General features: G+C 35.4%; 1 protein-coding gene across 1 annotated transcript; it reads left to right on the forward strand.

The window, feature by feature from the left end:
- The first annotated feature begins 577 nt into the window (after window positions 1-577).
- Window positions 578-26,331, forward strand: prlra (prolactin receptor a). The gene is made up of 9 exons (XM_081390243.1): window positions 578-680; window positions 12,508-12,601; window positions 13,902-14,034; window positions 15,392-15,561; window positions 18,100-18,266; window positions 19,083-19,224; window positions 20,999-21,095; window positions 22,391-22,460; window positions 23,474-26,331. Exons 2-9 carry the CDS (start codon window positions 12,538-12,540, stop codon window positions 24,449-24,451), a joined length of 1,821 nt encoding a protein of 606 aa, XP_081246369.1. The 5' UTR covers window positions 578-680; window positions 12,508-12,537; the 3' UTR covers window positions 24,452-26,331.
- Window positions 26,332-27,062: the final 731 nt, after the last annotated feature.

Genomic DNA, 27,062 nt, shown 5'->3' on the forward strand with positions numbered 1-27,062 from the left:
TAATAGGGGAAGTTCCATTGTATCCTAGTAATCTGTCAATTTATTACCATCTCATTGAGACGCACTGAGCGGCAAACAAAGTACTCAAGAGAATGATGTGTAGCTTTTATCTCAACAGGTTTTACAGTGTTTGAGCAAGAGCAGAATATGTACAGTCATGTGTTTGGACTGCAAGAGCGAGCAGTTTGAGTCATACCGGATTGTCATAAATAACTGCCAGCTGTTTACATTTAAATACATCTATCTGCATGATTATCAATAGCAATACTTTTATTTTCCTAGTGACCAACATTTCCTACATTTTTACTTTTGATTTGGGACCCAACGATCTTTAGTCCATTCTTATTAATTCATGTATTGTAAAAACTCCAGCATCAGCAATGACTAAACTCTCAGTACAGAGCGCAAAATGGGAGGAGTTTGTGTGGGAGGGGCTGAGCGACCGAGACCACGCCCACTGACAGGCAGACCTGTTAGACAGGAGATGCCCATCACCCGGACGCCCGGAGGCATTTGACTTACCTGAGGTCTGAAGGAACACACGTCTTGCTCAAGACATTTTCTAAGCTTTACGAGCGGGCTGTTACATAAGCAAGAAAAGCAGAAATCAACCAGTTCAATGTAGCCATCCTGATAGCACGATCATTAAAGAGGGATTATAGGAGCTCTATGAACAGCAGGTAAGCGCAGAGCTGCTACTTTTCTGCTGTTTGAGATCTCGAAGACATTGTATCAAATGCTCTTGACTGAATAGAATTTACAGTCGAATAAGAAAAGATGCTTGCATGCTAGCGTAATGAACCAACATGGTTTATAAGGCAAGAGAGTATATTTATATGGTAATGTTCTGATGAATGATTTGGCTGAACTGCAATATTTACTTTTACAATACTATTTTATCTACTTATTTGAAATATTTCATATTTAATAAACTTTACTATTTATATAATTAGTTATTAGATAGTTAGCATGCAGTGTGCTTCATAGCATCTGAGTTGCTTTTATAAACTGCTTTTATTCAGATAGATAGATAGATAGATAGATCTCTCTATTCTAAGCAGGAAGATTTATTTGTATTATATTTAAGTACTTTAGTCTCTCTCCATTCCTATGAATCTCTCTAGTTATATTATGTATAAACTAGATAGACAAGACAGACAGATGAGAGAGATAGATAGATAGATAGATAGATAGATTGATAGATAGACACAACATATTTAAGATTTTCTAAGATGTACAAATTTCAATTGTATAGTAAAATTCCAACAAATTTAATTGAATAATCCTTGAATAATCCTATTATTTATAGTATGAATTAAGGATTTTACATAAGTAAAAAAAAAACTTGAGCTTAATACATTTTTTTGTATAAATCTTAATGGAACAAGGGAATGGACCATTTAGTTTATGTGATTCGTATTCATATTTTCTTTTCTTTTTTTTATTAATTTATGAATATGAATCACATCATCAAATGGTCCATTTCCTTGTTCCATTAAGATTTATAAAATTGTTTTATTAAGCTTAATTTTTTTTACTCATTTAAAATTCTTGTACTAAATGTAAATGTAAATGTGATTATTCAATTAAATTTGATGGATTCAAGATAAATTTGATTCCATGCAGGACAAGTGTGTTTCAAGTGTGAATGGTGTGTTTTTGCTTTTAACACAAACTGTGACTTCTGTCAAATTCTTTAATCAGGGTGTATAATATTCTTACATTAAAGAGTTTATATGCAGTGTATTTATTGTTGTATTAAATAATATGAATGAATTGTGAATCAGTGTGAGTGATTACACCAAGAACAACACGTTCCTGGATCAACATCTGTGTTGAACCTAGAACAAAGTTCCAATCAACCAATCAGATTTGAGGGACAAGTTGCAGTTTATAGTTAATGTCAAGTTTAGGCTTACAACCATGGTTAGGTGCTTCTACATCAGTGTTCATACACCACCGATCATTTCCCTAATTTGAGGATAACTTGTGGGTAGAGTTAGGTTTAGAGATATAGGACTTAAGTTTCAAACAGGAATTTTGTTCCAGGATCAACAAAATATGTTGATTCAGGAACATGTTTTACTTGCTGCATGCAATTACATATGAAGCAGGCGTTATCATTGTGTGCTCATTATTATACATTTAACAAGCAGTGTAATGTAAAGTGTGACTTAAATATTTTTGATTTTGACGTGATCATCAAGTTAGCTCACACGGCCCAGAATCAAAGCAGGGCTTTAGAGTCTAATTATATTAGAGATTGGAAAGTGCTGATATAGGCGTTCATTATGTAATGAGCTTTGCATCGGTCTAATCCTGGGCCTAAGAGGACAGAATGGCTGTGAAGTCTTCAGGGTTTCAACTCGGCAACGAGTGTCAACAGTTTAATAATGGGTGACTGCTTCAGAGTTAAAGGTTGTTTTGGTGTCTGTCATACAGTATTTTATCCTTATGTCAGCTGTTTTGCAATTCAAACAGAGTCATACAATAAAAAATTATCTTAATTATCATCTTGATATGCTGGGCATGATATGAAGTCAGATAAAGTGTACAGTATGAGCAGAAATCAGCTTTTTCTATTTATCTTTTTGTATTTAATATCCATTTAATATTCATATGTAATAAACCCAGTGCTTTGTGTGTGACGTGCGGAACGCACCGGAAGATCTGGCAATAGCTTCTTTACCTGATTAAAGTGAGACATGCCACTTCCTAAGCGGCCATTCAGCTGATTGTATCAGTGAGAGTGTTCAACACTTGCAAATCGCTCTGGTTGTTTATTGAGCTGGCTAATAAAACTCCTGCTATCATGATAGTCTATCATTTGTTGGTGAGAGCCACCTTGATGGCCTGGATCATAGCGGCAATAAGGCATGTGAAGTGTATCTGGGAAATGTGGCTAACAGTTGTGGCTAAAACAGAGGTTTTGAATATATATATATATATATATATATATATATATATATATATATATATATATATATATATATATATATATATATGTATTTAAATATATATACGTTTAGAAGAATACCTAAATATGTGCTTTGTGCTTGATAAAATGTGTGCTGCATGCGTGCTTCCTCTCAATAGAATAAAAACACAACAAAAATGACAATGGTGAGAAAGCATCTGATCATAGCGATGTGGATGCAAGCTCTCCAATTCACCCGCATTATGTCGACAAATGAGGTATTTAAAATTACACTTATGATACAGTAGTTTGATCATAAATTATACATTTGAGACTATAGACTATACAGATCTGGCTATGTGAGACTATTTGAATTAATCCATGATACAATGACGTTACATTACAGAATAGCTCTTTCGACATTATCCTGAACATTGTATAAGCATTCATTTCATGTGTCATTGAATGGAAGAGAGGATCTCTGGACTGGAACCTCCTTTTGATTTTCCTTCACATAAAAATCTGTCTACAGGCATGCATAGTCAACAGGAAATCTGGAAAGTCTCAAGTTTTGTTACAAGCTGTTCACACATTGGCAATAAAAAAGCGATTAATACATGGAAATTCTTACACATATCCCCTTTAAGCCAGCTTAAGCAGCTTTTCATATATATCGCTCTTAAATTTGCAGCTTCTATTCAGCACTGACCTATTTCCTGTTCACTTGATTAACTCATTGACCTCAGCAAATGCTTTTATTGCTTGGCATCATCAGGTCTGGAATGGATCCCATGTCAGAGCGATGATGTTGTTGTGTCATTGTTTGCACTTCCGAATGAATCATTTTTGAAGGTTTACTCAGTTTGTTTTTGTATAGCAGTTAGGCTACATTTCTTTCTTGTTTTTACATGCCAGAACATAGCTTACAGTAGTTCACCACAAAACTTTATTTACTCACCTTCATGTTGTTGCAAAACTGTATTTTTTTTTTTTTTAAGTGGAACACTAAATGATAATTTCACAAAGCTGTTTCCCATTTAACAGCAGTTTTGATAAGAGCTTCGGTGGCTAGGACGATTTTCATTGAATAGTTAAAATTCTATCCTGTTCCTTCTAAAAATGGTATCGAAAGACTTGATATATATATGGACTACTTTAATGGCAATTTGTGGACTATTAAATTTTTTTGTCCTTTTTGGAACTTGACAAACGTGACTATAAAGTTACTTTTTTTTAAATAGCTTTTTTTCTTTTAAAAAAATGGAACGTCAGTCTGGCAGGTTATTCACTGGAATTAGTTGAATGCAAGTAATAGTTCACTTCAAAATTTAAATTCTGTCATCATTTACTCAATGGAAGTCAATGGGGTATCAACTGTTTGATTACTGCCATTCTTCAAAATATCTTTCTTTGTGTTCAGTAGACGAGAGAAACTCATACAGGTTTGAAACAACTTGAGGCTGAGTAAATGATGACAGAATTATAATTTTTAAGTGAACTATTCCTTTAATGTCAACACCTTGTAACAAGCGGTCAAAGCCACTCTGGAATCAGAAGTGCCTTATAACATGAACAGATTAATGGAGTAATGCTGAAGTGTAGAAATTTGGGGAAAGCATTGCCACCAGGAAAGAATCCTCAGTCGTGCAGAAACATGAATTCACAAACACAAGTGGAGATATTTGTCTGCAGGGGAAGATGTTAGAGAGCTAGTCCGACTGGTTTCACCATTTAACAGTTGTTAATCTAAGGTCTTGTGTTATTCCATCAACAATAACAATTGGTGATGTATATCTATACTAACGAAGTGTGTTTTGGGCTTTGTGCAGTACATGTGCTACTCATGTTCTTTGTGTTTTATATCTCTTTTAGGCATATATAGCATGATTTTATATCAAATTTAGATGAGACTGATTCATAATGCCGATCACTTACATTACACTAAATCTCAGGGCCAAAAGCACCTCTTCATTGATATAATGTAACAAATCAAATATTAAATTACATTAAAATCAAACAATCTGTGGAAACTAATTCATATAACTATACGATTGAAGTGAATCGTTTCTCTTTAAGGGATAGTTCACCCAAAAATTACAATTGTGTCACATCATTTACTTACATTCATGCTGTTTTAAATCTGTATGACTATTTTATTCTTTGAATCACAAAATTCGAGAAATTTCAGCAAGTTTTGACATTTTACTGTTTTTCTCAATGTTGTTTTGGACCCCATTGACTTTCATTGTATGGGGGAAAAAAATCTCCATAATATCTTCTTTTGTGTTCTGCAGAAGAAAGAAAAGTTTGGAACAGCATGAGAGGAAGTAAATGATGACAGAATGGTCATTTTTGGGTGAACTACACTTGTATACTAAACTAACAATGTGATTCACTTCAAACACATTTAAACAAACTGTTTGATTTTAAAGTAATTTAATATTAAAATTAAATTTTTTCTGAGTGGACTATCCCTTTAACAAAAAGGCAATTTAAAAAAAGACAAGACTCTTTCGGGGCATGTGTCATTAGTAATTTATCATGAGTTTACACCTTCCATGTGATCTGATTATACCTGAATGACGACAGACTACTTTAGAGATTTGCTGTGAATTAGTCTTACGCAGTCATCGCCACCCACCAGGACGACTAGATATGTCCCCAAAGACACAGGTTCACCCGTCAACAGTATCATGATCCTAATCCCTAACATTAGTCTGGATTTGGCTCACGACCGATCACCTTTCAGGTCTATGTCACCCACTAGTGCAACACTACACCGCCGCTCACACCTCTAAAGAAGAGGTGGGTTGAATGGTTATGTATTGTGCAGCTGGTGCAGAGTTTCACTGCGGGGGATGGAGAAAAGAGCAATTGAAAGAACAACACATTGTAGACAAATGTCTGAACACAGTAAACTGCCAGAAAAAAAAGTGGTTACCAACTGTGAACGTTTTCAGTTTCTGTTTGAGAAACTTTTTGAGAATTGCTTCCTGCTATGGTTTTCCACTAAATTCTGGATAATATCTAAACAGACGGCCCACATTCTAGGAAATCTTTAATTGTGTTTCTTAGGCAGACGTTTGGCATGTGACGACATGCAGTTTATAGATCCCAAACATCCAAAAATGTGAAAAAGCATACTTGGATGTGTGCAGAATTTTGAAGTTTCAACATTTAGTAAAAGATACTGGATTTGTTTGCAGTTTTGTTCCAGTTGAATTTATTTAAAAAGTTGTTTTCCTAAAAATAAGTTCAAAGATTTTTTTTCTGTCTACAGTGTAATATTTTCACCTCGAATACCTTTGAGACATACGGAGTAAAATATTAAAGGGTTTAATTTCATATAAACTGTGGGTTTTCTGAAGCAAACATACAATTATGTTCAGTACTCTCATAATGCTCTCCTACTGTCATATGATTCACCACCTTGGCATTTTATTTTCCACCAAGAGGAACAAGCAAAATACATTTTATTTTATTGCCATGACTACAAGCACTATTCTATTCGACTGAACTGATGTTTTACCATCTTCAGTGATAGGTTAAATGGTCATTTTAAATGGAAAATTGTACTTGCTAAGCTATCTCCTGATTTTTGCTGAAACAACCCATATAACCTCATTGCTCTGCAAAAACATTCAAACTATGACAGACATGCACCCGTTCATTTGCATTCTTGCATGAAATCTGTTTTGCATTCTAATCAGGTTTGCATTCTATATTCACATATTCTATATTTATGCACTTAGTTTCTGATGAGCTATACAGCTTATATACATTAGCCCAAGTGTTGTTTAATACACTAATTTAAAGTGGACCCATTATGCCCTTTTACAAAGTCTTGTTTTTGGGTTCTACTTGAGTAGGTTTTCATGCTTGAATGTTCAAAAAACAAAATTTTCACATATTTTACATTGATGCATCACCTCTCTTCACAGTCTGTCAGTAACACTATATTTAGTTCCTGTCTCTATGGACCCCCTCCTTCCTAAAAGAGCAGTGTGCTCTGATTGGTCAGCTGGATCAGTGTGATTGGTCTACCGCTTTGAGCGCGTTTCAGAAATATTATACCCCTTACCATAACCGCATTATTGAAAAAAGAAAAACAGCATCTCTTGGCCTCAACAAGGCCTCGCACCCTTTATTTTGCATATTCCTTGGGCGGAAATTATGTGTTCATTCTTGGTAGACAATTCAAGACTACAATCAAGGCGTTTCAGGGAGTTCTGAACTGATATAGAAAATAACTCTCTCTTGAGTAACTTTGTGCTTTGTAACTTGCTCAAACAGCACACTAAAGAAAGTTGAAAATGTAAAAAAAAGCATAATAGGTCCTCTTTAATTCCTCGCAATGCAGAGTTTAAATGTAAAACCTTCTATACATAAAATGATGGGGCAAAATTAGGCCAGGTAATCTGCCTTGATCTTTTCATAGCTTTAACCTGAGAACATTAATTCCTAATGCCAGCAAGACCTCTCAGAGGTCTATCTATGGAATTATAAGGGCCAGAAATGGAATACAAGAGTAGCGGGTGGGTGAGACCGCGGGTTGCTAGATAATCTTTAGATACGTGCTGACTTGTTGACAAGCCCATGCTTGCTACTGTTCGCCCGGCTTAGCAGCTTACCCCCACTTGGAAGTTATGTAAGATAACTGTTAACAGTAGGAAGGCAATCTTCTAATGCCAATTATCAGATCACACTGAACATTCTTAAAATCAAAGCGTTAGACAGTGGAAAATACCAACAGGAACGTATACGACAAATGAGTGGCAGGAATCTACTGCTAGATGTAGATGATTATATTCTTGCTTGCTGTCACCACATGCACTACAGAGTCTGAATTTTCATTGTACGTGACTAAGAAGGAACAAGCCAGTTATTGCCAGTGCCTTTTCTGCAACAGTTCAGGGTGCACCATTTGTTTGCCAATGGACAAGCATTCAGCACATTTACAAGTCAATAAATCAATGCAAGATCAATGCTTCTGGGTTGTCATCTTTGGAAAGGTCTTGCTAAAGGCTGCTTCTACCTATTTGTTTTGATGTTCATTTCTTGGCATTGCAATAATGTTCTATGATTGAAGACCAACAATAATTTTCTTTTTGATTACATAATAAATGGCAGTATATACACATCACTGTCAGACATGCCCCTTTGTGCTATTTGGTTGTGATACTGGATTAAACTCATCCCAGGAATCTGTTTTAAAGATTAAAGGGTCAGCAATCCGCACACCTTTATATCTTTACTAACTAATTGCCAATTAGTTAGGTTAATACACAACAAACCAATTAGATGACAGTTTAGAGACAGTTTATTAAAAGTGCTAGTATTTTTGTGTGTTCTGAATTTTCATTGGCTAAAACTCATCTTTGATAATCAAAATGACATATTTCCTGTGAAAATAATTTCTTCATGCCATAAAATAGCTTATATGTAACTTGCGTCATTGAGTATACACAGAACTTTATTTTCACCACAGGGTCATTCATTTCAATTATATTTAATAATTGAGTGTCAATTGTACTTGATATAATTGAGCTCCAAATCAGCATATTAGATCCCAAGCCAGTTGCAAGTTTTCAGCAATGAAAAACAACAATCCAGTGTCCTCCTTCAACCCGGCATGCTTGTTGAACTCATTGAGGCGCTGGTGGGCTGCCAGCTTGTGTCATGGCAGTGTCTTGCACTATTCAACTTTGCATCGAGAGGGAATGAAGCCCAACACAGTTGGACCTGGTCTTTCTGTTATGATGATATAATCTCTTACATAATCAGATATGGAGAAAATGCCAGCTGGAGAAGCTTTTTTTCGTTCTTTTTTTTAAATCTGTGATGCCACCCTGTTCACCAGGGGAAATAAAAGTTCTCTCTCTCTCACTCATTTTCTATCCGTCATGTTTATGTCTATCTCAATCTGCTGTCCTAATATCATGCTTTCCATGTGCTTAGTGCTTATTTGTCATCGGATTAATGGTAGGCTGGAGATTGAGCCGATTCCGGAGGAGTCAGATGCCAAATGTATTTGCATATTATTTCCATGCTTACACCGGTAGCACTTAATATCGTAAAGCTGTCAGAAACTGATATGTTAGGTGAAAAACAAACTGATTGATTAGCTTGTGTTCTCATGCTACAGTCGTGTTCTCAAGCTAACGGCTAAATGCTTAGGAAAACAAATTGATGGGAAATGGTAATGCATTCATGTCCTTTTAGTTTCCAGAGAATTGTCTTAATCATGTTTGCTAGTATGAGTCAGGACTTGTTGTCTTTTGACAGGTCAAGTTTCTATGAATTATACAAAATGAGGTTAGATCACAGGTGCATAGGTTGTGACATTATCTTTATATGACTGTGATTTACAGTCTATGAGATTTATCAGTATGAGCAGGGCATTAATTGGAAATATGTTACCCTGGACCACAAAACCAGTCACATGGGTCAAATTTTTTTTATTGAGATTTATACATCATCTGAGAGTTGAATAAATAAGCTTTCCATTGATGTATGGTTTGTTAGGATATGACAATATTTGGCCGAGATACAACTATTTGAATATCTGGAATCTGAGGGTGCAAAAAAATCTAAACATTGATAAAATCGCCTTTAAAGGGATACTCCACTTTAAAATGAAAATTCTGTCATCATATACTCACCCTCATGTTGTTTCAAACCTGTATGAATTTTTCTTCTGCTGAACAGAAAGGAAGATATTTAGAAGAATGTCAGTATCCAGACAGTTTCTGGTACCATTGACTTCCATAGTATATATTTTTTCTTACTATGGAAGTCAATGGTACCAGAAACTGTCTGGTTACTGACATTCTTCTAAATATCTTCCTTTCTGTTCAGCAGAAGAAAGAAATTCATACAGGTTTGAAACAACATGAGGGTGAGTAAATGATTTTCATTTTAAAGTGGAGTATGCCTTTGAAGTTGTCCATTTATGTTCACGATTGTGCTGCATTCACTCACAAAAATAAGTGTTTTATATATTTACGGTAGGAAATTTACAAGAGATCTTCATGGCACATGATCTTTACTTAATATCCTAATGATTTTTGGCATAAAAGAAAAATCAATAATTGGACCCATACAATGTATTGTTGGCTATTGCCACAAATATACCCGTGCCACTTATGACTGGTTCTGATGATTGTCTGAACGTTTTGCATCATTAGAGCTCAGATATTTTGCTCAAAACCTTGGCCCATAACTCATTGTGCACACTAGAGCTACAAACAAGAATTAGTGGTCAAATTGTGGGTTTTCTTAAAGAATGATACATTATTAGACATACGTGTGTGGCGAGCACGACGAGGTCGAGGGCCGTGGGAGGACGGGCGGCGCGAGGCCGGTGGCGTGATTGATAATGAGCGACACGTGCACGACGCACGGTCCGGTTCCCGCCTCCTTCTTCCCGTAACAACATACCTCGTTACATTGGTGCCGAAACCTGGGAGGAAGGAGGCGGGAACCGGCGAACATTTAAAGACTTTTAATGACAAAAATAAAACAAATACAAAATGAAAGTAAAAGCCAGCAGCCCCTCACGGACAACTGCTGGCAACACAGAACATCAAATAAAACACAGGCCTGTTCCTCTCTCGCTCTTCACTGTCGTCGCTCCTCCTTTATGCTTCCGCTCCTCCGTGAGAGATGCGAGTCTGGTGCGTCGCGCACGTGTCGCTCATTATCAATCACGCCACCGGCCTCGCGTCCTCCCACGGCCCTCGACCTCGTCGTGCTCGCCACAACGTGTTTTAGTGATTCTAAGTAGGCAAGCACCCATGTTTGGTATGCATTTAAACACTTTAGACCCCCTTAATTCAAATATCTGGCCCTGTAAGACTTAGCACTAAATAACATTAGTGTCAAAAATGATCAGTGATTTACTAAATTCACTAGACTTACATGTAGCTTGAGTGTCTTGGCTGCTCAGGTTGCTCATGAATATTCATTAGAGAGGTTCACCTTTTGTGCTCTGACCTTTTCCTTTTTTTTTGTCCTGCTGCTCTTGTTTATTCCTGTTTCCATTCCAATTTCTTAGTTTCTACCAAAGTAAAAGGAAAGAAAGTGAAATTATGACCAACTAAACTAAATACACAGTTGTGCTGCTTAATATTTTTGTGGAAACAGGAAACAGGGAATACATTTATTCAGGATTCATTGATAAAAAAAAAAAAAAAAAAAAAAAATTATATATATATATATATTCATATTCATTTATAAACTTTGAACCTGGTTACCTAGAACCTGGAAATCTGTATATTCTAAAAATTGATAATGGGGTTATAATAATTGCAAACCCCAAAAAACATGGATAAATAGTAAATAAAAGAGCTGATATTAAATGTAATTCCCTATTCAAGTTTAATATCTTGCATTAGCTTAACATTTGACTATATTTTTTGCTGTGTTTGTCTGTTTTGATGAAAATTCAAGTTGAAAATAGTTTCCGTAGAACTTTAGACCTTTGATTGGAGGCATGGATCTGTCTGCCTATTTTATGAGTTGAGCAATTCTTACTGGAAGTTTCACATATGCCAATAGAAGTCTTTTCTTCCATTGGCAGAAAGGTGATGTTGAAAAGTAAGTTTAAAAGCTTTGCCTCAAGGTATCATGTTGTAAACATACAGAAATTACCTATAAAACTAGTAGGAAAATTCCCACACTAAGAGATACTGCTCTTTTACATGGTCCCTTGCATGTAAAATGTAGAAAGTGGCAGTTTGATGACCGCTATATTTTTAATTGGTAGGCAGTTGGTTGCAAAGCCTCATGAAATATAGATAGTACCTTTTTTATAGTAACTATGAGTTGAACTGATCTGAGTTGCTCCTGTTCTCTAAAATGATAAGAAGCACTGAAGGAACTAATGATTGAGAAAGTGTTGAAAGATGTATGGAGCCTGGGGGGGAAGGTTTAAAAAAATATATACAGTAAGTCAATGAGTTTGCATTCGCATGCAAAATGTTTTTTCCCTCTAGAAACTTTGCCAGTACTTGCAAAAAGTTTCTTTTGGGGAATGAACACTTTGTTCCAGGAAAAATATTTAAATAAAAAGAATGAAATCTGATCTGAACAAACAAACAATTTAAAAGCAAATGCTAATGCAGAAAAATGTTATTTTATTTTATGTGAACTAGACTTGCTTTTTTTTTTTATGGATCATATTCAAAATATATTCGAAGAGGCATATTTGATTGCTCTGGTTTGTAAGCAGTAGATATTTTCAGGTGACAGGTGACAAAGAAAGTTTTCCAAATAAATATGTCTTTGTTTCGTCCAGTGTCTGTTTCATTGTAATGGTCCCACATCAACATGATCTTATGTTATACTGTAAACACAGAAGGCTCATTAACCCGTGAGAATCAGTACTGTATCTGCTCTCCTCAATAACCTGTATTTCTGTCTGTCATGTTTAATTTGCTCGTGCACATTTATATTTGTAATAGATGTATTTTGTATAAACACCTTTCACAGTATTTCCCCCATCTATTAAAGAATTATTTGGGATCTTTATGCCAATGGAAATCATAAAGATCTAATATCTCGCTTTCTCTCTTATCTCTCACTGACAGATCTAAGGCGTTTAGAAGCCATCAGGGACAATGAGGAACTCTGGGGCCGTGCTGATTTTGACCTTTATTACCAATTTAATATCACAAGCAGCAGGTGAGCAGTGTTATTGCTTGTAAACCTACAGTAAGAAGTTCAACTTGACTAACTTTTAAACCTTTTAAACTTGACTAACTTTTAAACCCCAAGCTTTTAAACATTATCATCCATTTTTACATACTATGGTATTGAATGATTGCCATATTCAAGTACCATGGTATTTACATGGTTCTCCAAAGTGCTTAAAAGAATACCATGGTAGTTTTTTTGGTTAGTATATGCATGAACAGAGTATCATAGGCCTTGTTAATGCAACGCAAAGCAAACAAATTAGTGTTAATCCTTCATTTTTCCATTGAATTTAACGTGATAATTTACATACAAATAGTCTTGCACACAGAAAAAGATCTATTTTACAAAATGTAAAAGTTGGCATGGAAGTCGAGATAGACTTTTCTTCCCTATTATGACGTGTGTTAGAGTGAAATGGCTTCTCGAACAAGAAAAAATGTAGGGCGGGACTTGATTTGGTCCGTCGATTGATTGGATGATTGTCGTTAGCGATCTCACGTGAGTGACAGGTTGTCCCGTCCTCGCATCATCAGAAAAAAGAAGCGAAAAAAGGTTATTTTGATTAAAGATTACAAGTGCACATTAATTAAAAACATATATTGTTCACAAATAAATCATTTATAATAATAAAAATACAATATTCCATAAAAATAATAACTATCAATTTTGATATCACGGTGACTTTAATGTGTCACGGAAGACTAATTCACCACTGGTTCCTTCGAGATTTAAATATGGGGTTTTATAATGGGGGTTTTCAATTTATGAGTAAAATAAAGCCTGTGTGATACATAACTTGACTGTACTTTGACGTTTTGTGCTTCAACTTAAATTATACACACCCATAGCGAAAACGTGAATTTTTAAAAAAGTAACTAGAAAAGCTTGGGGTGTGAGTGTGTGCAATGTACTGTAAAAAAAATCCCCGTAAAAAAACTTTAATATTCCGGCAGCTGGGGTGCCAGAAAAAAAAATTACAGAAATTGACATGACATTTGCATGTTTTTCATGTAATTTTACACAGGAAAAGTACATTTGCAGTCTATTTCAGTAATTTGACTTTTTTTTTTTTACCACATTTCAAAAATACATGAAAAATCTGTAAAATAAAACAGTAAAATTCCGTAAAACTAGTTTTTTTTATGCTTACCACATACTTTATTTTACTCAAAAATGTAAAAAAAAACCATTGTAAAACCCCATAGTGAAATCTTGAAGGAACCAACGGCGAATTAGACTTCCGGTTTCTCTATTCACTCTAAATGGGCACAATATATATCCACAGGTGTCAGTTCCCCAGGCAAACCCAGACTCACAAGCTGTCGCTCCCCAGAGAAGGAGACCTTCACCTGCTGGTGGGAGCCTGGAGATGACGGGGGTCTGCCAACAACCTATGCCCTCTACTACCGTCTAGAAAAGTCAGTCTCTATTCTTTTTCCTTTTCTAGAGCCATTGATTGATTGTTTAATGAGCATCTTTTCTTTGTCTTGCCCTTTCCTCTTCAGTAATGAGTGGTTTAAACTAGATTTTCTCTGCCATGTGTTTATTTCTGAGCTCATATGTGAAATAATCAGAAATATATACATGACTTGCTTTCAGCCAACACACAAGTGCCCACACAACCTGCTAAATATAATTTACTCCGATTTTCACCAGAGCACATCCATGAAGTGTTATGCCAACATTATGGCTTTGAGATTCAGCAAGTACTGTAAACAAACAGATCAAACCTACCGTAATACCATGTAATGCCACACCAAGTGGAGTTCGTAGAATTCATGTTCGTACAGTTCTCATGTGAAGAATGTGCTGAATTCTGATATTTCAAGGGTGCAGAGTTTGTAATGTTGTTGGGATACGTTTACAAAAATGTTCCTACACCCCTGCAGGGAAGATGAATTGTCAATATTTTTGGTCCGTTTTCCCAGAAAGACTGTACATTTACTGCAATAAAAGGTTTATTTTGTCAACTTTAAGGAGTACACTACACTACTGTTCTAAAATTTGGGGTTGGTAAGCTTTTTTTAATGTTTTTGAAATACGTCGAGGCTGCATTTGTTTAATCAAAATACATTAAAAACTGTAATATTGTGAAATATTATTACAATTTAAAATATCTGTTTCATTTTTTATTTTCAAATGTAATTTATTCCTATGATGTCAAATCTGAATTTTCAGCATCATTACACCAGTGTCACATGATCCTTCAGAAATCATTCTGATATTCTGATTATCCGCTCAACAAACATTTCATATTATCAATGTTGAAAACAGCTGTGCTGCTTAATATTTTTTTAGGATTCTTTGATGAATAGAAAGTTCAAATGTACTGCATTTATTTGAAATAGATTTTTTTATATATATATATATAATGTAAAAGTATTTGTCACTTTTGATCAATTTTCTCTTAAAATATATATTAGGACCCCAAACCTTTGAATTGTAGTTTAGATTAGTATCAAAGCTAACATACATGGACTAAACACTGAGAAACTCATTTTCTTTTTGGCCCAAACATACAGTAGTAAATGAAAAGTACACTGATCAAGTTTAGTTCATATTTTGATGGTAACATCATGAGTTTTGAGTATTATGGTTGGCACATTTATCATCAAAATATTATTTTCAGTTTTGGATGTGCATATTGGCTCTGATTATGGATTGTCACAGTGTTCAGACACAAGCTAGCTGTAGAAATGTTCATATTTAATTCTGGTGTCTGTATCATTTCAGTTATTAAGTGTAAATCTGTCTGTTGATATCTCTCATATTCAGCTCCGAGACGGTCTACGAGTGCCCGGATTACAGAACCGCGGGCGAGAACTCGTGTTTCTTCAACAAAAACGACACATCGCTTTGGGTCAACTATAACATCACTGTGGTGGCCACTAATGCCCTGGGGAAGAATATTTCAGAGCCTGTGGAGGTGGACGTGGTCTATATAGGTATGCTTATACTGTATGTTACTGTAGGTTCTTCCTTTACTGTATCACCCCCTTCCCATTCATTTCTCTTCATCCGCCCCTCTCACCTTATGTTCCTTCCTGCATAATGTGTCATTCGTTTGTAATTTCGTTTATTAGTGCATATTGGATGTACAGACCGCTGTTGCATCAATGAGAGGAATGTTATTGCTGCCCGTCTGGAATCACTGTTGCGAAAGAACATTATTCTGTCGTCTGGGTCATAAAATATTACACACAGTTTCCGTCTGTCACATGTTCTCTCGCGCATTAAGCCAAAAGGGTCATTTTTACCAATATAATTTGATTGGTTTATTTTTAGTTCCTGCACAATTTGACATGTCAAGTTCTTTTGATCTGAACAATTTGTGCAGTCCAATTCCTCCTTATCATTAACTCATATGTACAACTATAACTGAGACTAAACTTTAACTAATGTTTTTTTTATTTATGCTGAAGGGGCGAAACACTCGTTCACAATATGAAGCACACTTTTCTGTTCTTTCTTTCTTCTTCTTCAGCAAGTTTTCAGGTTGGTGTGCAAAGGTCACTTAGGTTGACCTCATTAGGTTGACCTTACCCTCAATCTGGAAGAAACTAGTTTTCTGAGTTATTGCTGAATGCACGGAATTTGAAATCAATAGTTCACCCAAGAATGAACATTATGTCATCATTTACTCCCCCTCATGTCGTTCAAAAACCTGCATGACATTTTTGGAACACAAAAATATCAGAGCTACTCTTTTCTGTATAATCAATCAAAGTCTGTCAAACTCCAAAACTGGTTTGTAATAAGCAAATGAGATTTTAAAGCTACAGTAAAGGCTAGAATTTCAGTGAATGGTGCAAATCTCAGTCTGTTCCTCATACAAAGTGATCATATGGCTTTAAAAGTTATTTTGTACTTTTTTCGTCCTAATTTATTGACATTCATCAATATATTATATTTAGGGCTAGATTTACTAAACATGGCAAATTAGCATGAGAGGGCAATACCAAAAAAGCTCAGAAGGGAGTGGAAAATCTACCAAGAGCAGCACACATTAGCGTCTGGTTTAAGACATGCTTTTTTTGGGCGTTCAATAATGGCTCAAATACCTATGGAAGCTTGTTTCCGCCACAAAAAAAAAAAAAAAAAAAGATAATTGCGACTTTTTATCTCACAATTGTGAGTTTACATCTCGCAATTCTGACTTTATTTCTCAGAATTGCGAGATATAAAGTCAGAATTGCATGAAATAAAGTCGCAATTGCGTGTTTTAAAGTCAGAATTGCGAGATATAAAGTCACAATTGCGTGTTATAAAGTCAGAATTCTGACTTTTTTTCTCGCAATTGCGACTTTATATCACGCAATTCTGACTTTATATCTCAGAATTCTGACTTTATATCACGCAATTGGGAGATATAAAGTCAGAATTGCATGATATAAAGTCGCAATTGCGTGTTATAAAGTCAGAATTGTGAGATATAAACTATTCTAAGGTAAAAAAAAAAAAAAAAAGTCCGTCTTTTTTCCCCCCTTAGAATTGGACTTTATACCTCACAATTCTGAGAAAAGATGTCAGAATTGCGAGATATAAACTGGCAATTATGTGTTATAAAGTCAGAATTGCGTGATATAAAGTCAGAATTCTGAGATATAAAGTCAGAATTGCGTGATATAAAGTCGCAATTGCGAGAAAAAAAGTCTGAATTCTGACTTTATAAGACGCAATTGTGACTTTATATCTCACAATTCTGACTTTATATCTCAGAATTCTGACTTTATATCTCAGAATTCTGACTTTATTTCACGCAATTCTGACTTTATATCTCGCAATTCTGAGAAATAAAGTCAGAATTGCGAGACGTAAACTCGCAATTGTGAGATAAAAAGTCGCAATTATCTTTTAAAATGTTTTATTCAGTGGCGGAAACAAGCTTGCATAAATACCAGTAAATTGACTAGAGCAAACCTTAGAAAATCACCTTGCATGATTCATCTGAATAGTCTCCTCCCATAAATTTTGCGTTTAAAAAATGCATATCAAATAAGGTCAGCCGCAAAAATAACCCTGTCCATGCCTTTTCAGCGCGAAGTTTTCACTGCGTGTCTTTAGTAAATCCTGACAGTAGTTTTGTAACTCCAAATAAGGGTTTGCGTTGGTTGGCGCAAGCTGTTCGTAAATCTGGCCCTTTGTGACAGAATCTTCATTTTTGGGTGAACTATCCCTTTACATTCAAAATGGTGTGATGTACACTACCATTCAAAAGTTTTGAGTCTCTTTTTTTTTTATTAATACTTCAGTTCTATTCAGCAAGACGCATCCAACTGATCAAAAGTGACACCAAATACTTTTACATTGTTACAAAATATTTCTATTTCAAATAAATGCTGTTCTACTGAACTTTCTGTTCATTGAAGAATCCTAAAAAATGCCTCACGGTTTTATATCACAGGATCATATTATCACATTAGTAGGTTTACCCTCTTGTATATTTTGCTCATCCTATCCTGTCCTCTCTATTTCACCCACAGTTCAACCGAACACTCCAGAGAACGTCACAGCAGTAGTGGTCCATGAAGACCAGGGTCCTTTTGTAAGAGTGACCTGGGAGAAACCACGAACCGCAGACACCCGCTCAGGGTGGATCACGCTACTTTACCAGCTACGAGTTAAACAAGAAAAAGATAAAGAATGGGAGGTGGGTTGAAAAAAAAGAAATAGTGCATCTTCTTTAGAAAGTGTTTGATTATCGATTAGTCTAGATTTATTACCGTTTGCACTGGACTATTTAGATTTGCGCCACCTAGAGGAAACAACTAGAATGCAGTTTGCCATCTTCACAATACACAGGACTTTACATGCTTGTTTTCTTGATATGATTGACTGGTATTATCATCTAACTTGTTGAATGTGAGCTTTTTAAATATTAACAACAGACTAGAGAACAGTTAACAGTTGTTTGTTTGTGATTTTATCCGAGATCTTAAATGAATGGAACGCAGTTAAATCAGCTGTTACACAAAGCAGTTTAATCATTGACTGTCCCAGCCTGGGTTTATGTCTTCATTAGTCCGCAGAAACCTGAGGGAGGCTAGATATGCAGAACAACAGGGACTAGATCAAACCAGATTTGTTTTTTTACCCCAAAGGCTATGCTTCAGTAAGACAGAGGCATGAACAATAATGATTGCCTAGTGACAGAGTAACCCGAGAGCAATAGTATTGGCTCTATGAACTGAGGCAACACATGTAACTGATGATCATTGCTGATGCTGCGATTGTATTGATTTTAAGAGTTAACTGCATAAACATTTAAGTAAAGATTTATTTTGATCTGAATTCAACCAACAACATATCAACATATTTAGCAATATGCAATAAATTGAGTTTTGATATTTGTATATTATTTACTTTTAAGACATTTTATTAAGAAAGTTATTATTAATAATTAAATATATTTCATGTATTTTCATATTGATCAGTGATCTTAAGTGTTCTCTTTATGTGTGTGTAGGAGTATAATGCTGGCATGCAGAAGTACTATAACGTGTTCAGTCTTCACCCTGGTAAAGAATACATGGTGCAGGTGCGATGTAAACCTGATCATGGCTTCTGGAGTGAGTGGACCCAAACCAGCTATGTCAAAATGCCTGATTGTAAGTCTTTTTTCTTTTCATTTTTTTAAAGTAAACTTGATTATTATAAATGTTTTTAGGGAGATTTTATTCTTTAGTGTTTTTGTTCCAAATATGCTGTAGATATACATACATACATACATATATTACACACACACACACACACACACACACACACACACACACACACACACACACACACACACACACTGAGGTCAAAAGTCTGAAATAGTTAAGATGTCTAATATTTTTGAAAGAAGTCTTATATGCTTAGCAATGCTGCATTAATCTGATCAAAAAACTGTAATATTGTGAAATATTATTACAATTTAAAACAACTGTTTTCTGTTTTAATATTATATTTCATATATTTCAAAGTGTAATTTATTCCTGTGATGTCAAAGCTGAATTTTCAGCATCATTACTCCAGTCTTCAGTGTCACATGATCCTTCAGAAATCATTCTAATATGCTGATTTGCTTCTTAATTATTATCAGTTATTATTGGGCTCAATTATTAATAATGGTTCTTATTATTATCAATGCTGGAAGCTGTAATACATTTTCTTTGATTAATAGAAAGTTCCAAAGAACAGCATTTATTTGAAATAGAAATATTTAGTACCAGCACAACTATTTTCAACATTGATAATAATAATAATAAGAAGAAATGTTTCTTGAGCATCAAATCAGCATATTAGAATGATGGTGAAAGTTCAGCTTTGTCATCACAGAAAAAAATTACATTTTAATATATATATAAAAACAGTTAAATGTAATAATATTTAGCAAAATTCCTGTTTTCACTGTAAATGCAGAGACTCATGTTTAAAAACATTAATAATATTAATTATTCCAAACGTTTGACCCTGTGTATATTATTTTTATTTTTATTTATTTATTTATGTTTTTATAAAAGGTATTGTTTTCTGCATTATGCGAATTTAATACAACTATTACAAATTAAATTCAGCATATCAGCATAACAATTGGAGTTGAAAGTTACATTATTTTCTAGTTTAACTTACATTTGTAATCCAAGATTTTTAGTTCTAAAACTTTTTAACTTGCCAGCTGCTAAACATAAAAACCTGCACCAGTAATGATGCGAAAAATGGTAACATCTGAAAATACGTGCCCTTTTTCAGCTCAGACACATGTAAGAGAAGCAAAACATTTCTGGTCCAGTAGGTTGAGGTAATCTTGAAGCCTATTAAATGATCATCCAGCACCGCCAGAGAGCCGTTTCAGGACCATAGTCTGTGTTCCTGTGTTCTCCCGCTGAGCCTGAGAACAAATCTGTTCTACGCATATGTATCTAACAGAGCAGACAATTGTAGAGGGAGTCCCAACAGGCTTTCAGTTTCTCCAGGGAGTTATGACCTCATCTTTACCCGGCTAGCACAACCTCAGCCACGCATGTTTTTGAGTTGCAGCTCCTGTTGGGCCTCAGTTGCCCTGGAGCTTCCGTGGAAAGTCAGGCCCGGTGGGAGTCACACCTGACGACGGCGAGCATGAAATAGAGCAAAATGAGTCAGAGATCGGCCTGTTTCCAGCTCACAGCATTTTCACATACCCACACTGTTCCAATTAGTTTATTTCAAGAGTTTTTTCATAGTATTTTTGGTTATTTTTTAAATGCAGTGACCCAATTTTACCCAATGTTTATCCTGTTCTTTTTCATTTTTTGTAGTACTGTGTGTCACCGCAATCTAGTGTCATAAGTAGAAAACAAATTGCAGTGGAGATGCACTCTATTCATCACCATTTCCTGTTTTTGTGTTTGTGCTGTATAGATATACCCAGAGAGCGTTCGCTGTGGATCATAATCACGATTTTCTCTGTCTTCTTCGTCCTCGTCCTCACCTGGACGCTAAACATAAATAGAAACAGGTGCGTTTTTGAGCCTGAAACATTTCCACCACTCAGCCCTACGTTCATCTTATTTTTCATTTTAAATCTATTTTACTTTATTTTAAATGTACGGAGCCCCTAAAGGGACATGGTGGAGAAAAAAAATTATTTGGCAATGGTTTTGCGTTCTCTCCCCGAGAAACTTTACTTTACTAACACAAATCATTTGCGAGAGAACGCAAAAGCACTGCCAAATAATTTTTCCTCCCATCTCTTTTTTTTTTTTTCACCATGTCCCTTAATATATTGTTTTTGTTTACAGATATATTTCGCTGGTTGAGATTTAATCTATTTAGTTTTGCATATTATTCAGTTTTTATACCCGGCATTGGCAAATACCTATTAGTTCATTCATACCTATCAGTGTGATTGAAATCAAATTTGCTCTGGCTATTTATACACAATGTTCTTGCTGACAAATACTTATGTAGGATTAAACTGCCATTAGAGGATTGATCCAGATTTTGCAGTACCTCACTTCACTCTCAAATGTAGTAGTCTTAGGCCAGTTTCTCTCAACCTAGATTTAAATAGACAAAAGATAGACTAATTACGTGGTCAAATAATGTGAGGGATTCTCAATAGTACAAGGACAAACGGGATCCAAAATTAATCTCTTAATCCTGTCGGGACACGTGGAAGCTTTTGTTCCGTATTGTAGATAAATCCCTTTTCAGTATCCATAGTGCTTATATTATGATCATGCATGAAAAGCATTTGTTGATAGACATTGTTCTTAACCTTGCACAAAGAAATGAAGACCAATTACTATTAAACACCCTAGGAAAATATAATAATTGTTTATCTAAATAAATCATCCAAATGAGTACATTTATGTTATTATATACATATTATAAATACACTACTAAAATGTATTTAAAGGCACACTATGCAAGATTTGTACCTTAATATAACAGCTTCGAAATAATTTCGATGTTAAACGAACTCGTAGTAGGGCGAATCATCCCGATAGCAAAGCGGGGGGGGGGGGGGGGGGGGGGGGGTTTGGGGCGTGAATCATGGCAGAGTCGACGAAGAAAGCGCAGTCGGAAGAGTGTGCAGAGGCGGCTCTGCGTGAGTGGTATTTACGACAGTAACGTTACATACAAGTACTCCACAGCGACTCTAGGGGTCGCTGTTTGACAAAAACGGAAACTGCATAGTGTGCCTTTAACCTTTGAAGAACAGGTTTGAGCAAAATGTTGAATTCAATATACATTTTTAGAATCTCACTTTTTTTTTTTTTTTTTTTTCCCAAATATATTTGTATTCAGTGTGAAGCTTTGTTTGCTGCCTCCTGTTCCTGGACCGAAAATCAAAGGATTCGACAAACAGCTGCTCAAGGTAATAAAACGGTCACTCATGGTACTCAGAAGAACCTGTTTCCAAATCATCTTTGAAAGTTTTCAAGTTAGCTTTAAAGATGGACTCTTTAAGATAGATTGAATGTGTTTGTTGTAACGCCAGACAGCAAAGATTGAATGTGTTTGTTGTAACGCCAGACAGCAAAGATTGAATGCTAAATATTGTGTTATGCAACCATTGAAAGTTAAATCAGTTCAAGTGACATTTATTTATATAGCAGATTTAAATATAAATGTACAATACAGATTGTGTCAAAGCAGCTTCACAGTAATGAACAGGAAAATACAATTTTAACGTTGCAGAATTCATCAATTATGAAACAAATTCAATTTCAGCTGTAATACAATACTCTACATTATGTCTATAGTGTCATTATTCAGCTTAAGCTAGTTGATTCAGTTGAACAGTGTCAATGTTGCAAAGTTCATCAATTATGAAATTAATTATATTAGCTATAATAGTTTAAAAAACATGTGACGTTTCGGCCACCATCAAGGAAACGTCACATGTTTTTTAACTATTAAAGTTGAATTTATTTTCCTAACTTTTATGAATTTTAGATTTTTTTTGTTGCACCTCCTCTTTTGGTAGAGCACCAATTTTTTATATTTTTTAATTTAGCTATTAGAAGCTCTACAGAAGGCAATAGTGTTATTATTCAGTTCAATGTTGATTCAGTTCAGTTCAGTTCAATAACAGTGTCGATGTTACAAAGTTAGTGTCATTTTCCAACTAATTTTTCACATTTTTTCAGTTCATAATTGTCTTTTAAATCCAGACTGAGGAAGCCAATTTTTAAGAAAACCTTTTTTTGTTTCAAAAATCCATAATGCCTCAGAAGACAAATTATAATAATCTTCATACCCCTTGAAATGTCTCACAAGTTCATTCGTTGGAAAGCATGTGCTGAGGAAAAAAAGGTTTTGATATCTTTGACATTATTTGAAGTGCATTTTTTGGCAGTTATTTCAATTGCTTTGCTTTCTTTACAGAGCGGGAAATCAGAGGAAGTTTTCAATTCTCTGGTGATCCAAGGTTTCCCTCCAACCACCGATTATGATGACTTACTGGTTGAGTACCTTGAGGTGTACGACAATGAGGAGCAAGAGATGGTACTGGATGGTAAAGATCTATCAGAGGAATGCATGAAGTCCAAAAGCCCATCGGACTGCGACTCCGGCCGGGGCAGCTGCGACAGTCGCACCCTGCTTTTGGAGAAGTGCGTAGAGGGACGAGAAGGAGGCGGAAGCGATCAACATCAGTATAGCCAGCATGGAGAAACGAGCTGGGCTTCAACTGAAAGCAGTGAAAGCCAGGGCCCTGAACCCAGCTCTCCAGAGTCCCCTGATGGACGCGTCAAGACCTGGCCAGTTGTGTTTTCGTCTCCCCAACCTCAACTTCACCACCACTACCAAGTAGGAGCTGCGAAACCGGCCTACCACAGCGTCCCAGAGATCCTCAGCCATTTGTCACCACATGCAACGGCAAGCAACTTTCACCAGCTTCACCATCAGGACATCCCGCCACAGGAGGGCCTCTTCAGCAAGGCGGCCTGCCCACATTCCCAAAGCTACAACCAGTTCAATCGGGACGGCTCCGACACTCCTGCTCACTGCGTGCCTCCGTCACGTTCCTTGGAATACTTAGAGGTGCAGAGGGTCAACCCGGACAATATGCTACTTCTTAGGCCGCTTTCAGACCCTAACCGTGAGGCTGAAGGGTCCGATCGCACCGGGGAGGACTATAGCAAGGTCAAAGAAGTGACATCAAACAATATTCTGTTTCTGCAAAGGGAAACGTCCCATCAGGGTGTGGACGATTACACCCAGGCTGATCAATGCACAAGCCAGCAACCACCTCACCCCCGCAAACCTGCCGTCCACCAATCGTACTGTCCCGCGCCACAGGAAGGCGTGAGGGTGATGGTAAACGGTTATGTGGATTCAACAGTCTTGATGCCATCCTACTAGCACATAGTGGTCCAGTGCATGAAGGCAGAGATGCAATCCGCCTCGAATGCAGCAAAAACAATATCCTAAACACTAAGACTATCAACAGCTCATGCCAAGCCCTAAAAGAAGCGCTTTATCTTGCTACATTGGTTTAAGAAAGAGGATTTATATTTATACAAATGATACTTTTAACTAGGTGTAAGCAAGAAGGACTCGTTTCAGAGCTGAGGTCTGAAAAAGGTCTGTGAGCTGTGAACTTTACTTGTGCAGTTTGTAGAGCGTTGTAAAGAGACTGTGAAGTCACAGAGGTTTCTTTGACAGATTGTGTACTTTGATGAGGAGACGCTTATAAACACCAAAAAAAAAAAATCTTTTTACACTTAAAAGAACTGTTTTAAAGTCTTTGAAGTTAACATGAAATCAAAATGGATCCTATTTACTTTAATGTAGATTTCTGCAAAATTCCCAACTAAATACATTTTCTATCTCTGGTACAAATTTGGTACTTTTGGCTATATGTTACCCAATAGCGAAATAGCCATTTAGGCTTTAGCTGTGTCTCAAACAACGCACTATACACTATGCACTTATGCACTATTTACTCAACCGTGTTGTGTATGAATTTTATAAGGTTATTTTGTCATTCAACATCGGAGTCTGATAGCCCCTCCCCCTCCGTTACATAATAATCATCGGGGTATTTAAAGTGTTCAAATTTAATGAATTTGAAATTGAATAGTATTTACTTGCATATTATGGTGTTCATTCTGGAAACATAGTGTAATCTCAGCCGTACAATTCAAAATGTCTTTGTATATTTATGGTGCACTCATGCAAATGTAAAGACATGAAAAGGGATTTGAACTGATTGTAAACTGTAAAATTTGCCTTTGATATTTACAACTCTCAGGTGGAGGTAAACTCGCTTAAACACTTCTGCCGATTGTATTAATATAAATGTAATTGGTACTGATTTTGAACACAAAGGCACAACAGGTGTAAAATTCAAGTTAAAAAGTAAACTGCCAGCGTTTTTCCAAGTGAATTATTGGCTTTAAGAATTTGTGTTTCTCTGAATGGTAACCCTGTGAGAATCTATTTTTCCAAATCTGTATAGGTAGCTATTAATTCAGAATCGCATTTTTTTTTATGTTTGATATAAAAAAGAAAATATAAAAATATTTTATTAAACTAATTCATTCCAAAATAACCAAATAGTTATTATCTTGTTGATGCACAAGTCGCTAACCATTAAAAACCAGTTACATGGAGACGAGTTAATGAAATAGCCCTTGCCAGTGCTAGAGTCAAACTCCAAGTTGCCTTATTTTATGCAGAAATATCTGAGAGAAGACTGGTGTGTATTTTGTTGGATAGAGTTAAACACACTAAACATGTGTTTATGTCTAAAGCGTACATGTAAATATAAAATAAATTAAATTGTTATATATAATATGTAGAAATGCATTTATATGTAACCTACAGATAAATAGTTTTATTGGGTTTGCCTAAGCCATACAGTATAAATCATCCTATAATCTAACTTTGTTGATTTGTGAGTAGCATAAAATTTTTTATGTCTTTGTTGTTCAACAGTCATACATTCTCAGTTTCATGCATAATAAATCTGCATTGACAAAGTAATGCATCAATTCTTCTCAGGCAATGGCAAATCTGCTTAATGTGTGTTTGTAACAGCATCTAATTTAACGTGAAATCTCAGGACAGTGTGAAATAATATTTCAGTCTTTTCATCTGAGAGTAAGCTATCAAAGAAAAGGCATGTTGATAGGCATTCAAGCTTTGTTACTGAAATCAGTTTTTGATTTCAATATGCCAAACCCCAATTGAATCAACATTTGCTGTATTAAAATCATTTAAATTCAAAAACATTAGTTTGTTATACACTAAGAATATGTCTTGTTGAAATGATGTTGCTATTTTCTTTACTGTTTTTTTGTGTGAATTCAAACAACTGGAGGTGATGAAATTAAACTTGTGATGTTAACCTATTTAAGTTGACTATAATACATCTTCTGTAATGCATCCTTATTGTGTTCTGCTTTTCCATAACAAACATTACTTGTGAAAGCGCATAGCAAAACCATTAAACACATGCTCAGACTGTTTCAGGTGTGTTGGAGTGGTTATTATGAGAATGATGGCTTAAACACATTTAACCAAATCAGCCAACACATGTACAGTACACCATTGAGTTGTTCATGGAAAATATTGCTTAGTAGAAAACAATTTATTGGGCCTTAAAATAATCTCAACATTTTTTTCTACTTCAGCCTATGACCTATTATTTTTATGGTAACACTTTACAATAAGGTCTCGCTTTTATAATGGATTTTCATATTTTAAGATAACAATCTGGGTCTGGAACAATAAAACCATAAAAAAAATACATATAATATCATTTTAAAATTATAACATTATTATAACAAAATTATAATTGATATGCAATAACAATGGCATAACAATATTTTCAAAGGATAAAACAAAAAGGTGGGAACAACCTGTTAGTTTTAATAATAATAAAAAGCCTTATTCCCATACATACATTAATTTGACCCATCTACAGTATTTTATATTCTGGAGATTTACATTTACTCATTTACCATTT

This window comes from Scardinius erythrophthalmus (genome assembly GCF_964197995.2).
Source record: "Scardinius erythrophthalmus genome assembly, chromosome: 17".
In the NCBI taxonomy this organism is placed as follows: Eukaryota; Metazoa; Chordata; class Actinopteri; order Cypriniformes; family Leuciscidae; genus Scardinius; species Scardinius erythrophthalmus.

Excerpts from the sequence above, each read along its gene's own strand:
- prlra (XM_081390243.1), top strand. The coding sequence starts at position 12,538 with ATGAGGAACTCTGGGGCCGTGCTGATTTTGACCTTTATTACCAATTTA. Across the intron at positions 12,602-13,901 it reads TTTAATATCACAAGCAGCAG|GTGTCAGTTCCCCAGGCAAA; the intron begins GTGAGCAGTGTT and ends ATATATCCACAG. Across the intron at positions 21,096-22,390 it reads CTAAACATAAATAGAAACAG|TGTGAAGCTTTGTTTGCTGC; the intron begins GTGCGTTTTTGA and ends ATTTGTATTCAG.